The sequence below is a fragment of the Heteronotia binoei genome, chromosome 15, assembly GCF_032191835.1.
Source record: "Heteronotia binoei isolate CCM8104 ecotype False Entrance Well chromosome 15, APGP_CSIRO_Hbin_v1, whole genome shotgun sequence".
Taxonomy (NCBI): Eukaryota; Metazoa; Chordata; class Lepidosauria; order Squamata; family Gekkonidae; genus Heteronotia; species Heteronotia binoei.
Window position 1 is genome coordinate 1,240,254 of NC_083237.1, and position 15,222 is coordinate 1,255,475.

At 52.5% G+C, this 15,222-nt stretch overlaps 1 protein-coding gene across 1 annotated transcript; it reads right to left on the reverse strand.

Annotated features, from left to right (window-relative positions):
* Positions 1-4,655: 4,655 nt before the first annotated feature.
* Positions 4,656-11,437, reverse strand: GNB2 (G protein subunit beta 2). Its single transcript, XM_060255844.1, has 9 exons — positions 11,314-11,437; positions 10,165-10,203; positions 9,951-10,057; positions 9,537-9,600; positions 8,276-8,438; positions 6,436-6,502; positions 6,124-6,325; positions 5,694-5,910; positions 4,656-5,381 (listed from the first exon to the last, which is right to left on the reverse strand). The coding sequence occupies exons 1-9, from the start codon at positions 11,368-11,370 to the stop codon at positions 5,275-5,277; spliced, it is 1,023 nt and encodes a 340-aa protein (XP_060111827.1). The 5' UTR covers positions 11,371-11,437; the 3' UTR covers positions 4,656-5,274.
* Between the last annotated feature and the right edge of the window lie 3,785 nt (positions 11,438-15,222).

Genomic DNA, 15,222 nt, shown 5'->3' on the forward strand with positions numbered 1-15,222 from the left:
AAAAAGTGAAGGAGGACATTGAAATGCTATGCAGCCAGTTGTGTGCATGAGGTGTGACATTGATTGCTTTGGTGGCCATTTTCTCTTCCCTCAACCCCCCCCCCCCCCCCCGCAGTGGGTTATAAGGGATGCGCGTGTTCCCACACTAGTGACTGTTTGGGGGGTTTTGTTCTTAGATGATTTTCCTGATGCCTTAAATTGTACACACGTCGCTTCGGGGTGGGGTGGGATCCTTTATAATCATTACACGAGTAGAGATGGGTTGGAGCGAGGCGGGTGTGGGTCTGTCCAGTGTGGGAAGGAAAGCCCCTCGGAGGCAGAGGGCAGAACTTTTGCCGCGGGGCACACTGTGTATTGGGGAAGTGGGGAGGGGGGTGTCTGCTGGTGCGTGGTCAGCTGCAGCAGCTTTGTCAGTGCGGAAGGAAACTTGGGGGCGGGAGGGGGCCTGGAACCACTGCTGCTGGCTGGGCCGTGTGAGGCTGCTGCGTGGCGGGGGCCACCGGAGTCGCCAGGGCTCACCTGCTTCACCCCCGGACTCGGTGAGGCCGCTGCTCGATTCCCAGCTTCTAGCTATCCTTGGCCAAGTGGGGGCTAGAAGCGCATCTACCTCCCCCTGCCGTGCCAGCGCCTGCACAGAGGCAAGACGCCCCTTCCCTGGAGTATTACGAGAAACTGTGAATGGGGAGGCCTAGCAGCGGCAGCAGCGGAGAACGTGGACTCCCGGCTCCTCCTGAGAGTGGAAACATGTTTACAGACTTCACCGTTTTCTGGTGCAAACAGACCGACCGGCCGACCTTTGGGCCGGGGCGAAAGACTGTGTGGAGGGTTCTCCTGAGCTCCTCTAGGCTGCCGAATGGGTCAGGTGGATCTGCTGCCCCTCAACAGACTAAAGCAGAGGGGACACAAGCTCCCCCCTCGCCAGGACGGGGAGCAGCTGCCTGCAGGACTCCATGGGGAGAGCGAGGCAGTACCTGGGCCCATCGCAGCCTCCTTTCACTTAGGTGCGAAAGACGGAGCAGCAGCCATCTTGGGAACTGGACCGTGGGTCGTGGCTGCTCCCCCGCCCCCAGGACTGTTGAGATTCTGCCCCTGCCTCTTGAGGGGCAGGGTCGTCTCCACTGTATATACCGTGCTCCTCTTTGCTTGCGTCTCCCCCAAATATTGTAGGAACCGTTTGGCTTTCGATATGGTATGTGTCTAGCCCTAGGTGTAAGATGCCAAATCTCTCCCCCCCCCCCCCCGCCTTTCCCACAGCTGTACAATATTTTTCTCATGCGTATCCTGTAATTAGCCTCCTGCTTCCACCCTGCAAGTTTGCAAGGAAATAAAAGTTTAGATGGTTTGTGATGGGGGTTTTTTTTGGGGGGGAAGGGGGGACAGGGGCTGCAATTATTATTATGAGTTCTATTCCGCCCATTCCCTCATTTGGGGGCTCAAATTGTGGGGGGCTTTTGGAGGAACAAAGTTTGAGTCAAGTGGCACCTTCAAGGCCAACGGAGTTTTATTCTGGGCATCGGCTTTCAGATGCACACCAAAGCTTCTAAAGGTAAAGGTAGTCCCCTGTGCAAGCACCAGTCATTTCTGACTCCGGGGTGACGTTGCTTTCAAGGCAGACTTTTTACAGGGTGGTTTGCTGTTGCCTTCCCCATCATCTACACTTTCCCCCCAGCAAGCTGGGGACTCCTTTGACCAACCTCAGAAGGATGGAAGGCCGAGTCAACCTGAGCCGGCTACCTGAACCAGCTTCCGCCGGGATCAAACTCAGGTCGTGAGCAGAGGGCTCCGACTGCAGTACTGCAGCTATACCACTCTGTGCCACGGGGCTCTTCCACAAAAGCTTCTACCTAGTTAAAACTTTGTCAGTCTTCAAAATTCCACTGGACTCAAACTCGCGTTTTTCTTCAGGGCAACCCACTAACTTTTGCAGGGGTGAGGGTAGATTTTTGAGTACACCGATTTCTGTAGTGACTCTTGGACTAGGTGCTGTGTGTTCCTAGAAACATAGGAGTTGGAAGGGACCTCTAGGATGGGTAGGGAACATTGGCTCTCCAGATATTTTTTGCATGCAACTCCCGCCAGCCCAGCCAATGGCTGGGGCTCATAGGCGTTGTAGGCAAAAATACATCTGGAGAGCCAACCTTCCCTACCCCTGCTCTAGGATCATCTAGTCCAACTCCCTGCACAATGCCAGAAGATGGCCAACCCCCCCCCCCCCACACACACACAAGGATCTCTGGCCTGGAGCAAACTTGCTGCCTGACCCCGAAGTGGCAAATAGCCTATCTCCTGCTTTGCAGGCTCCTTCCCACCCCCCAGTCAACTGGCTGCTGGAGGGAAGCCCTGCCCCAACAGCCACCATGTGCCTTTCCACTTCAGAGGGCTTAAGAAGACACTTGGAAAGGCTTTCTTTTTAGATGGTGTGTCTGTGCCTTTAAATCTAGGAGCCAGGCTGAATGGGGGCAGGGTGAGCCACAACAACATGGCTGCTCCCAGTGAGCTGTAAGGAAGGAAGCAGCCCAGACCCCGTTTGTTTTATAATCTTTTCAGAAGTCGTTTGCGTAGGAAAGGTTAAACTAGAACCTTTGGTTTCCCTGCATAGTCTGAAGAACTTGGAACTTCAACTTGTGAGTAGATTGCCCCAATGAGACCACACAAGTGTGGGATTGCAAACTGTTTATTTTGGCTGCTCTGTATGTGTGAGTGTACACTAGACAAGCATCTGCTTGGGGTAAGGAAATGAACACTGTATTTAGCGGGGAACTGCACTGCTGCATTTTTACTTATTTTAGGGAATGTGAATGTCTCCTGCCTCTATCCCCAAAGTCCCCAGGTATTTTCTGAGTTAGACTTGGCAACCGTGTTGCTGTCAGATGGCCATCTATCCTCTGCTTAAAAACCTCCAAGGAGCGTTCCACTGAGGAACTGCTCTGCCAGGATATTCTTCCTAATGTTTAGCTGAAAACTCAATTCAATTTCAAACCACTGGTGTTCTGGTCTGACCTTCCGTGGCAACAGAAAACATCCTGTATGTGACAGCCCTTTGGGTACTTCCAAAATGGCTGCATCACCTCTCCGTCATCTCACTAGGCTAAACCTTTCTTCATAGGACTTGGTCTCCAGACCCCTCACCATCTTCGTTGCTCTCCTCTGGCCACCTTCCAGCTTGTCTAGAGCCTTTTAAATTGTGGTGCCGAAAACTGAAAACAATACTCTTAGGTGAGGTCTGAGCGATACTATCACTTTGTGTGATCCAGACACTAAACTTCTGTTGATACAGCATAACACCGAATTTGCTGCCTTAGCTACCGCATCACACTGCTGACTCACGTTCAATGTATGGTCCACTAAGGGTGCATTCGCGCTACACTAAATGTGTTTTACATCCAGATTTTTGCTATTCTTACACAGTAAAATCCAGATGCAAAGCACATTATATAACGTTGTGTGAACGCATGATAAGACCCTCAGATCCTTGTTGCTGACTACTGCTAAGACAAGTCTCCCCCATTTTATTTTTCATACTTAAATGCAGAACTTTATATTTATCCGTTAAAATTCATTTTATTGGTTTAGTCCAGTTTTCCAGCCTGTCAAGATCAGCCTACATCCTGTTTCTCTTCTGCTGGTATTTGTTCCCTGTCCCATTTTAGTATCATCTGAGAATTTCATAAGCATTCCCTCTACTCCATCATTTATAAAGATGCTGAACAAAACAGGTCCCCTTAAGGCACTCCTTAATTTGCATCACACACTTCCAGGAGAATGAGAAACCATTCACAAGCACTCTTTGGAGCTATCTGTCAGGCAGTTACAAATCCATGTAACAGTAACGGGATCCAACCCACATTTTACCAACAAGGATAGAAAGTGGAAACTTACCAACAACCTTCCTAAAATCAAGATAAGTCAGGCAGTCACAGGAAAATAGCATCTTGAGCTATAGGTAGGAGTTTTGCCTCCACCTCTCTTGGTAGTAAAAAACCTGTGGCTTTCAGCTGGTGCAGGCTGATTAAGCCACAGTGGCCCATCCCTTCACTCACCTGAGCTACCCTGGGAGTGTGAGGCAGTGCAGAGCACCACAGCTAGCGGGAGCTCCTGAGCCCCACACTACGGCAAGCACACTGGCTTCCGAGTGAAATCCAAAGGGAGGAGCTGCCCTTCATCGGCAAGCTTCAGGCCATGCTGGGACAAACACTGCCTTGCCGGAGTCGTTTTAGGCTGATGCACGAAGCTGGACTAGTTGGCCTCAACGGACCCTTGCAGGTCTGAGTTGATGGGTGGGGTTTTCATCTTTAAAGCCCTGCCCAGCAACACACGTTTTATTTCGGACTCTTGGTTAAAGCAATCCTAACCTGTAGTTTTAAATTTCAGTTTTATGTATTTTATTTGTATCATAAGCTGGCTGAAAGGCAGCGAATGTTTTGGACAATAAAAAATACCTTCTTCTCTCCCCCTTCCCCCACTTCAAGGAGAAGGGCTTTGTGCTGGGGGGGGGGGGCCCTGCCCTCCCCAGTTTAAAAAGGACCCAGTAGTGGCCTGCAGGTCTGCCCCCACCTCCTTCCCTCCCTCGAAGGCTACAGCCTTTTGGGTACATGAGATGTGCAGCTATCCCCACCCCACCCCACCCCCCAAGGAAAACGCAACACGACAGGTTCTTGGTTTCTGTAGTTTACAGGTTACACACAGACCTGCCGGAGCTGGGGGGCCAGCTACAACCCCTCCCATGGCCTGGGAAAGGCCAGAAGCATGGCCAAAGACAAGCCCCCCCTTTCACCGTTGCTACCACAAAATCCCGAAGCACCACAGTGGGGGAGGGGACACAGAGGTTGGCACATGAAAGGTTTTACACCCGTGCTCCCCCCACCCCACCCAATGGCCTGAGGGGAGAAGCCCCAGCCTGGTGACAGAAGAGGTGGTGGGGAGGGGTGCAGAGAGGAAAGAGTTCAAATTCCTTTCCCCCCTTTACCACTTCTTCTTCAGGCTGAAAAGGTGAGGGCCAGGCTCCGCCCCCCCCCCCACCCTTGGGGGGCACTGCTGAAGGCAGCCAGCCTCTCCCAACCACCTCCCATTCTGCTTCCAGAGAGAAGCCGGTTTGGTCAGGGCATTTTAAATCAGAAGAGAGAAAAGTGTTGGGGGGAGGGGCAGAAGAGTGAAGGCCACAGGCCCCCCCCCCCCCAGCAGGGAGGGCAGAGGCTGCATTAGGGGAATACGAAGCAACCGTCTGCGGGCTTCCCACTCCCCCCCCCCTCCAAAAGGTGGGATGGGCAAGGAAGGTCAGTTCCACACTTTCAAGAAGCTGTCCCAGGAGCCGGTTGCTACTGCCATGCCGTCGTCCGTCACACCCAGGCAGCTGACCCGGTTGTCGTGGCCAGCCAGGACCCCTGAGAGGAAGGGAAACACAAGGTGAAGGAGACCCCAAAGGAGCACCCGCCCCTCCCCCCAGCCACCACTGGCAGGAGGGGTGTGTGATGGGAACAACCTTTCTTTGCCTGAGACCCAGGAGACTGATTGTGATGGACCCCAGGGTGTGTGTGTGTCTGATTCAGGCAGTACAAGAGGCAGCTGCACAGGCCTGTGTGTGCGGGGGCTGCCTGGTTCCTGCAACCACCCCCTGTGGTCGAAAGGGGGGGGGGCATCTCTCGCAAGTCTGTGGTGACGAGCAGATCAGGCCACCCAAGGTCTCTGAGCCTCACCTGCGCGATCGCCCTTCATGGAGTCCCAGATGTTGCAGTTGAAGTCATCGTAGCCGGCCAAGAGGAGGCGGCCGCTCCGCGAGAAGGCTACCGAGGTGATGCCGCAGATGATGTTGTCGTGCGAGTACATCATCAGTTCCTGGTCGGCACGCAGGTCAAAGAGGCGGCAGGTGGCATCGTCTGAGCCCGTCGTGAAGGCGTTTCCATTGGGGAAAAACTGGGGAGAGAGGAGAGGGGAGCATCACTGACCCTGGAGAGGAAGACAGCAGCAGGAATCCAGCTGGCGCACCCCGCCCTTCCAGCTGGTCCCAGAATCCCCCCCAGCCACAGTTCGCCCTCCCCAGCAGGGCTCCCCTCCATCTCTGCAAGGCAGTGAGCAGCTGTGCCCAGTTCACATGGTGCCACCCCAGAAGACGTGCCCTCAACTCACGCAGACGGCATTGATATCCGACTCATGCCCCGTGAAGGTCTGCCGACACATGCTGTCCCGGATGTCCCACAGCTTGATGGAAGCATCGCAGGCGCCCGAGACAAAGCAGCGCATGTCGGGGGACAGGGACAAAGACATGACGTCTCCGCTGTGGCCCGTGAATGCCGTGGTCTGCTGGCCTGTTTCAATGTCCCACAGAGCACTGGGGAGGGGGAGGGGGAGCAGTGAGCAGGGAGCCACACAAGGCAGCCCTTTCTCCAGCCCCTTTAGGCCATCTTGGCCCCCCCCACCCCCACCACAACTGGAACTTACCAGGTAGTGTCTCCGGAGCTGGTAATGATCTGGTTGTCATTCAGGAAGCGGCAGCACGAAAGATACCCTTGGGAAGAAAAGGAATGGCTGTTCAGGAGAGTCAGAGAGTTGGAAAGGACCTCCAAGGTCATCTAGTCCAGCCCCTGAACAATGCAGGGAACTCACAAGTTCCTCCCCCCCAAAAATATATATTTTATTTTATTTATTCTATTTATATCCCGCCCTCCCCACCGAGGCGGTTCAGGGCGGCTTACAACATAAAATCCAGAACAATTAAGATTAATAAATATTGAAATACATATTCAATAATTTACAATAGTTAAAACAGTAAAACAAGAAGAAACAGCCTAACAGTTCGGTGCTATTCTCATATATCCCCCCAGATACTCTTTGCTCCAAGTCAAGATCACAAAAAAAAGGGGAGGGGATAGGATCTCTCCAGGGTCCCTGGCCAATCTGGCCAGAAGAAAAATTGCTTCCGGACCCCAAAGTGGCAAACAGCATTTCTTGGGCACGTAAGAAAGGGCCCCAAGAACTAAGCACTGATGCAACCCTTCCTGTCCCCCCCCCCTCATGATCTGCCGGGTTCACAGAATCAAAGGTAATATCAACAATATCAAACCATGGAACAATAATGAATAATATTCACACTTCTTGGGACAGACTTTTGAGCTAGTATTTAAATACGATGAGAATGTTGATGTTTACCATACGTGGTTACAATTTTTGTGGCACTTTAACAAATGAATACACTTTAGAAAAAGGAAAAATATATAGAAGTAATATTTTTGCAGCATTTAGAATTAATTCAATAGTGTGAATATTATTCATTAGAACATAAGAGAAGCCATGTTGGATCAGGCCAATGGCCCATCCAGTCCAACGCTCTGTGTCACAGAAGAACAGAAGAGAAGCCATGTTAGATCAGGCAAATGGCCCATCCAGTCCAACACTCTGTGTCACATAAGAACATAAGAGAAGCCAGGTTGGATCAGGCCAGTGCCCATCCAGTCCAGCACTGTGTGTCACAGAAGAACATAAGAGAAGCCAGGTTGGATCAGGCCAGTGGCCCATCCAGTCCAGCACTGTGTGTCACAGAAGAACATAAGAGAAGCCATGTTGGATCAAGCCAGTGGCCCATCCAGTCCAGCACTGTGTGTCACATAAGAACATAAGAGAAGCCAGATTGGATCAGGCCAGTGGCCCATCCCGTCCAACACTCTGTGTCACATAAGAACAGAAGAGGAGCCATGTTGGATCAGGCCAGTGGCCCATCCCGTCCAACACTCTGTGTCACATAAGAGCAGAAGAGAAGCCCTGTTGGATCAGGCCAGTGGCCCCTCCAGTCCAACACTCTGTGCCACACAGTGGCCAAAAAAACCGCAGGTGTCATCAGGAGGTCCATCAGTGGGGCCAGGACACTAGAAGCCCCCCCACAAGCACCAAGAATATAGAGCATTACTGCTCCAGAGAGTTCCAACGATAAGCTGTGGCTAATACCCACTGATGGACCTCTGCTCCATATTTTTATCCAATCCCCTCTTGAACCTGGCTATGCTTGTAGCCACCACCACCTCCTGTGGCAGTGAATTCCACATGTTGATCACCCTTTGGGTGCAAAAGGACTTCCTTTTATCCGTTGTAACCTGACTGCTCAGCATTATTATTATTATTCCACAGTTTGATATTGTTGATATTATCTTCGTTTCTGTGACACTAGCAGGTTGCCAACTTTGCAGCATCCGCCTGGCTGTCTGATGGAGTGGACTCCCACTTCCCCCTCAAAAGGATTGGGTTGGTTTGTTTTTTTTGGAGGGGTGGGGTGGGACAAGCTCCTCACCCGTGTGTCCCGGTAGCTCCCGACTGACGCGGACGTTCCCCTCCCGGGTGATGAGGCTGTAGATGGAACAGATGTTGTCGAGGCCCCCGCAAGCCACGTAGTTTCCGGAAGGTGCGTAGGCACAGGTCATCACCCACGACGACCTCAGCGGGATGGCGTGAACCTAAGGAGAGAAAGAAGAGGGGGAGGGAGGGAGTCTATGAAGAGCCAGGGTGGTGCAGGGCTCAAGGGGCAGCGTAGGATCTGGGAGACCCTGGGTCAACCCCCCACTTGTGCCGCAGAAGCCAACTGGGTGACTCTGGGCGAGTCACAGGCTCTCAGCCGAGCCTCACAGGGTTCTTGTGAGGACAAAATGGAGGAGCCACTCCGACACCCCTCTGGGGAGGAGTGTGGGGCATAAATGAAGTACATGAGAAACCACCTCCGCTTTCCCAGATCAACCAAACTGCTCCCTCCCTAAAGATGTGAAGGCCCAGAAAACCCCCCGAAAAAATTCAGGAAAAAACCCAGTTTATCCCCCGTTTTTTTCCTGAAGCCTTTTTTGTCCCCCCCCCCCCCCGAAAAATTGAAAAAAAAGAAAAAAAATCGATTATGGAACGTTTTATTTTAACATGATGAATAAAATATTTTAAGACGAGGTGTTCAAAAATTTTCCAAATCATTTCTAAAAAAATATGTCTGGTATCAGATTACTCTAATTTCTCTGCACTGAGGACAAGCAAGTCCTAGATCAGGCCCATTCATTGAAACTTGGTCCTACGCTCCCTTCTAGACACTCCCCTGCCTTCAATTCTTATGAGAATGAGTTTTTTATTTTTATTTAATACTGTGGAGAGGAAATACGAATAATTGTTACTTCTGCATTTTTAAAAATTGTCTTGTGGAAGTTTTCCTGTCTGTTCCACATAAACTAGTAAACAGTTCAGGAGACTGTTGCTCCATTTGTTACAATTACAAATAAATATTATTTAAAAAGTAAATTCTGTTTGCAATAATTGTTTGGATAAACTATATCTTTAATATGCTAGCTGTGATAATTTCATGCCAAGTAAAATTGTCCTTAGTCATATTTTAGGTTCCTAAAGTAACAGAATCGCTTTCAATCTGGAATAGAAAAAAGAAGTGCTAATTTAGCATTTTTTTCAATTTTTCCGAAAATCTCTATCGTTTTTAAAAAAAAAAAGAGGGGAAAAAACTGGTGTTTTTTCCGAGCTTCAAAATTTCCAGAACGTTTACATCTCTCTCCCATCCTCCCCCTTACCTTATTTGTGGTGTAGCTGTCCCAAATAATCAACTTGCCGTCTTGGGAGGCACTCACAAGCAGCCTGCAGGGAGACACCACCACACAGCACCCCTCAGACCCTACTCTGTGAGGAAGGGAGGTCCCTGTTCAAGTCCAGGAGCACGGCCATCCCTGGGCAGAAGGCGCATCTTTCTCTCCTGGAGACCCCAGAGAGCCCCTGCCCGTCTATGAAGACGTGGAGCAGCAGATCTGGAGAGAAGGAGACCCCTGGCCTGCTCACCCAGCACACAGAGGGATCTCAGAATCACTTCCAATGAAAGCTGCCTCGGGGGGGGGGGGGCTTTCTCTGCCTGGCCCCCCAGCTGAACAGCCAATTCCTGACATCCACATGACCTCCCTCCCTCCATCCCACCCCCCACTCCCACTCCGTACCTGGAGTCTGTCCCCCAGTGCATGGCATAGATTTTCGCCAGGTGGCCCCGCAACGTGCGCCTCGTCCGCATCTGGATCCGGCCAACTGGGTCGAGGCCAGCTGTGATCTGGGAGGGGGGGGAGCAGGGGAGAAGAAAGGCCACCAGTTCTGCAGGACTGGACAGAGGAGGCCTCCAAGGTGGGGAGAGGTGCAGTCCAAAGCCCCTCAACTCACCTGGGTCAACGTGGAATCGCCACATGCTTTCCTGGCATCCTGCAGAAGATGATGATGATACTGGATTTATATCCCACCCTAGAGCAGCCTACAATCTCCTTTCCCTTCCTCCCCCACAACAGACACCCTTTAAGGTGGGTGGGGCTGAGAGAGCTCTCCCAGAAGCTGCCCTTTCAAGGACAGAGTCTCAGAGTGGCCTACAATCTCCTTTCCCTTCCTCCCCGACAACAGACACCCTGTGAGGTGGTTGGGGCTGAGAGGGCTTTCCCAGAAGCTGCCCTTTCAAGGACAGAGGCTCAGAGCAGCCTACAATCTCCTTTCCCTTCCTCCCCAACAACAGACAACCTGTGAGGTGGTTGGGGCTGAGAGGGCTTTCCCAGAAGCTGCCCTTTCAAGGACAGAGGCTCAGAGCAGCCTACAATCTCCTTTCCCTTCCTCCCCCACAACAGACACCCTGTAAGGTGGGTGGGGCTGAGAGAGCTCTCCCAGAAGCTGCCCTTTCAACAACAGAGTCTCAGAGCGGCCTACAATCTCTTTTGCCTTCCTCCCCCACAACAGACACCCTGTGGGGTGGGTGGGGCTGAGAGGGGTCTCCTGGAAGCTGCCCTTTCAAGGACAACTCTGCGAGAGCTATGGCTGACCCAAGGCCATTCCAGCAGCTGCAAGTGGAGGAGGGGGGAATCGGACCCAGTTCTCTCCTACTCACAAAGACAGCTGAAGATGGTTTTATGTAGGACCCCATTTGGCTAAGTTTACTAGGAATCCTAAATTGTGATTTTAATTTCCCCCCCCTGTATTCTATTTTATGTCGTTTACTTGTCTTGTAAGCCCCCATAGGCTCTGAAAGAAGAAAAAGCAGCTAATAAGTGATTTAAATATGCCCCCCCCTTCGTCAGCAACCCCCAGTCTTGGAGCAGGCCAGAATCCTGGACTCATAAAGAGCTGGGGGGGCGGGTGGTCAGACAAGAATGCAAAACACGGCTGGCTCCAAAGTGCTGAAGGTTAGAACCTCTTCTGCAGCACTGAGGCCTGGAAAGAGGTTCACTCATAAGGCCCCCCCCCAAAAAATACACTGGAATACAGCTGCAGCTTCCTTGGTTGTGACACCCACACCCACATCCACATCCACACCCATGCCGTTCTGCTCACCCTAATCTGGTTCCGGAGCTGTTCCACCTCCTGTCTCAACTGCTCCAGCTCGCTCATGGCGGATGTCGGCGTGGGGAGCCTGGCCTGCAGACCCACTCAGCTGGCCACAAATCCTTGGGGGGAGAGAGAGATGACCTTGGCTCCTTTGCCCAGAAAAGACAGCAGCCCCAGATGTGGCACTGGCTGGTGGCTGTTCAAAGCAGAACTCCTGTCCCCCCGCCATTCACCTCTGGGAGTCCCCAAGCCCCCCCTCCCCCCGAAATCAGCACCCGGCTGCTTTCTTCACAATTACCATTCATAGAATCCTTGAGTTGGAAGGGACCTCCAGGGTCATCTAGTCCAACTCCCTGCTCATGCAGGAAACTCACAAACATCTCCCCCTAAATTCACAGGATCCTCATTGCTGTCAGATGGCCATCTAGCCTCTGTTTCAAAACCTCCAAGGAAGGAGAGCCCACCACCTCCCAAGGAGGAAGCCTGTTCCACTGAGGAATCACTCTAATGGTCAGGAAGTCTTCCTAATGTTGAGCCAGAAACTCTTCTGATTTGATTTCAACCCATCATAGAGTTGGAAGTGGCCTCTAGGGTCATCTAGTCCAAACCCCCTGCACAATGCAGGAAACTCACAAACCCCTCCCCTAAATTCACAGGATCTTCATCGCTGTCAGATGGCCATCTAGCCTCTGCTTAAAAACCTTCAAGGAAGGAGAGCCCACCACCTCCCGAGGAGGAAGCCTGTTCCACTGAGGAACTGCTCTAATGGTCAGGAAGTTCTTCCTAATGTTGAACCAGAAACTCTTTTGATTTAATTTCAACCGATTGGTTCTGGTCCTATCTTCCAGGGCCAGAAAACAATTCCACACCCTCCTCTAGAGGACAGCCCTTCAAGTACTTGAAGATGGTGATCCTATCACCTCTCAGCCGCCTCCTCTCCAGGCTAAACATCCCCAGCTCCTTCAACCTTTTCTCATAGGACTTGGTCTCCAGACCCCTCACCATCTTCGTCGCCCTCTTCTGGACCCACTCCAGTTCACAACATTGTGCAATGCACAATCCCATTTTACAGAGCTGGAGGGAAGGGAATGAGTCCAAGCACTGGTGGTTCTCCCAGAAAAGTCCAGAACCCAAAGAAGTTCAAACTCTGCTCAGGCCAAAGCAAAACTTCTGGAAGTCAACCTGCCCAGCCTCGTTGAAAAGGGCCGCTCAGCACACCTGGAGCTCAAAACAGCAGCTCCTAGTCCCTAGCCCTAGAAGAGAGGCTCCAAGTGGAATGAACGCCTGGCTTCATCTCAGCAGGGGTGGGGCAGCCTGACCATTCCCACATGCCCCTCCTCCACGCTCTCCATTATGCAAATATCCACACATGGGGAGGGGAAAGACCACTACTCTGTTTCTGCCTGCCTGGGTGGAGAATGAAGAATACCTTGGAAGGCTCCGGTGGGGGGGGGGGGGGCGCTAAGCACCAAAAAGACATATTTGTCCGATCGCCTCAAACACCAGCCAATGTCCCCTTTAAGCTGTGGAGTCTTGTGAGCAAAAATATTGATTTGTGAGCTACTGGCATTAAATTTGTGAGCTCCTGCACAAATTAGCTTGCTCTGAGGCCATTGAGCAACAAGGCTCTCCCTTAACCCCCTCTGGCTGTAAAAGCCCCCCCAGGTCAGAGTGGGAAATGGGCAAACCCACAAGGGGGGAGGGCAGCAGTGGCCTCTGGAACCTACAGGCTCCCACCTGTGTGGATGTGAATGCATAAGAACATAAGAGAAGCCATGTTGGATCAGGCCAATGGCTTCTCCAGTCCAACATTCTGTGTCACATAAGAACATAAGAGAAGCCCTGTTGGATCAGGCCAGTGGCCCATCCAGTCCAACACTCTATGTCACATAAGCGAAGCCATGTTGGATCAGGCCAATGGCTTCTCCAGTCCAACATTCTGTGTCACACGGTGGCCAAAAAAACCAGGTGCTATCAGGAGGTCCATCAATGGGGCCAGGACACTAGAAGCCCTCCCACTGTTGCCCTCCCAAGAACCAAGAAAACAGAGCATCACTGCCCCAGACAGAAGAACATAAGAGAAACCATGTTGGATCAGGCCAATGGCCCCTCCAGTCCAGCACTCTGAGTCACAGAAGAACATAAGAGAAGCCCTGTTGGATCAGGCCAATGGCCCCTCCAGTCCAGCACTCTGAGTCACAGAAGAACATAAGAGGAGCCATGTTGGATCAGGCCAGTGGCCCATCCAGTCCGACACTCTGTGTCACACAGTGGCCAAAAAACCAGGCGCCATCAGGAGGTCCACCAGTGGGGCAAGGACCCTAGAAGCCCTCCCACTGTTCCCTGCCCCCCCACAAGCACCAAGAATACAGAGCATCACTGCCCCAATATGATGTGAACCTGAGAGGGGGGGGATTATTTCATATTTTTATTGCTTTAAAGCATTCAAAGCATTTGTCCACATGATTTGGCAGCAAGCTCACAACAGCCCAGTAAAACAGGCCCGCGTCCTGCCCTCGTGGGAGTGTGTGGCAGAGGTGAGGTTCAAACCAGCAGCCATCGGCAGCTGGGCGTACCTGCTCCTCCCAGGCAAGAGGAAAAGTCAGAAAGGAGACAGTTTTTGTAATGTGTTGCTAAGGCAACCAGGCCACACACACCCTCCCCACCACCACCACCATCTCTACACCCAGCGGTGGTTGCCTTGACAACAGGATAGATTTGGGACCAAGGGGAGGAAAAGCCACCCGCACACACCACCCCTCTGCTGCCGTAGGGGTGGTCTGGGTTGAATTTTTAAGAGGAGCTTATTTTCCAGCTCTGGCCTCACCCCCCACATAATCCCTAATCCCATTTGCCTCACTAGAGAAAGTGCATTAAGGAAAGCGAAGTCTCCTCGCGTGTCAATGAAGGTGGGGGGAGGGAGGGAGGCTGCTGGGAGAAGCAAGGCAGGGGCGCCGGAAACCACCAAGCCGGCAGAAGGACAGGCAGCCTCCGCGGCACAGGGCCAGCATCCCGGCTGGATCCCTTTCATGCTTGTCTGCAGGCCCACTGGGGCTCCTGCTTCTAAGCCCTGTTTTATCAGAGGAAGGAGGGGAAGGGGCCAGGCCAGGACATGACTGGAGCCAGCACGGCCTCCTCTGGGCCTCACAGTCGCACAGCTCCACACCCCTCCTGGAAGCCAGGAGAAAGGCAGCCACCCTCAGGGAGCCAGCTGGGAGCTCCAATCAGCCCTGGGCAAGCAGAACTCAGCGCAGTTGCACGGCCCATGCGGCTTGTGGCTCCCCACCCCCCAGGTCTCTTGCTCGGCACGTTTGTCCCAGGTCACCCCACGGTGGGTGGCAAGGGGAGCAAAAGTGCACAACCAACTCCACATTCAACAACTGCACACACACACCCCCATCCACAGCTGTGAACCCCACGCTCGTTCACAAGCGAACAGGCACATTTGTGCCCTTCTGCACCCCCTCGGTTTGCAGATGGTGCCCATGGGGGGAACTGGAGCTAGAAGGGCCCAGCTGGGGAGGACTTCTCAGGCAGCCGGCAACTCCAAAACCCCTTGCCAGTCTAGAACCAGCCGCCCAGGCCGTCTCTCAACCCTGAGGACTTCGGATTTGCTCCTTTTCTTAGCTCAGGCTAGTTTTCCAATCCTTCTAGAGCCCCCAATAATTGCAAGACCCCACACCGCAAATGCATCATCACCCCTTTAGTTCCCCCAAAGGATCTCCCCACATGCGCCAATGCCAAAGGGAGTTACATACAGCCTTTCTGAGTGGCAACAACAGGAACCTCACAGCCAACCCCCAACTCAATCAATTTGAAACTGGAAAGCGGGGGGGGGGGGGGGGGCTGGAATCACCAGGATGCTGCCCCACAGAGAAGGGGGTGACACCAAGGGGGACACTTCTACACGGCACA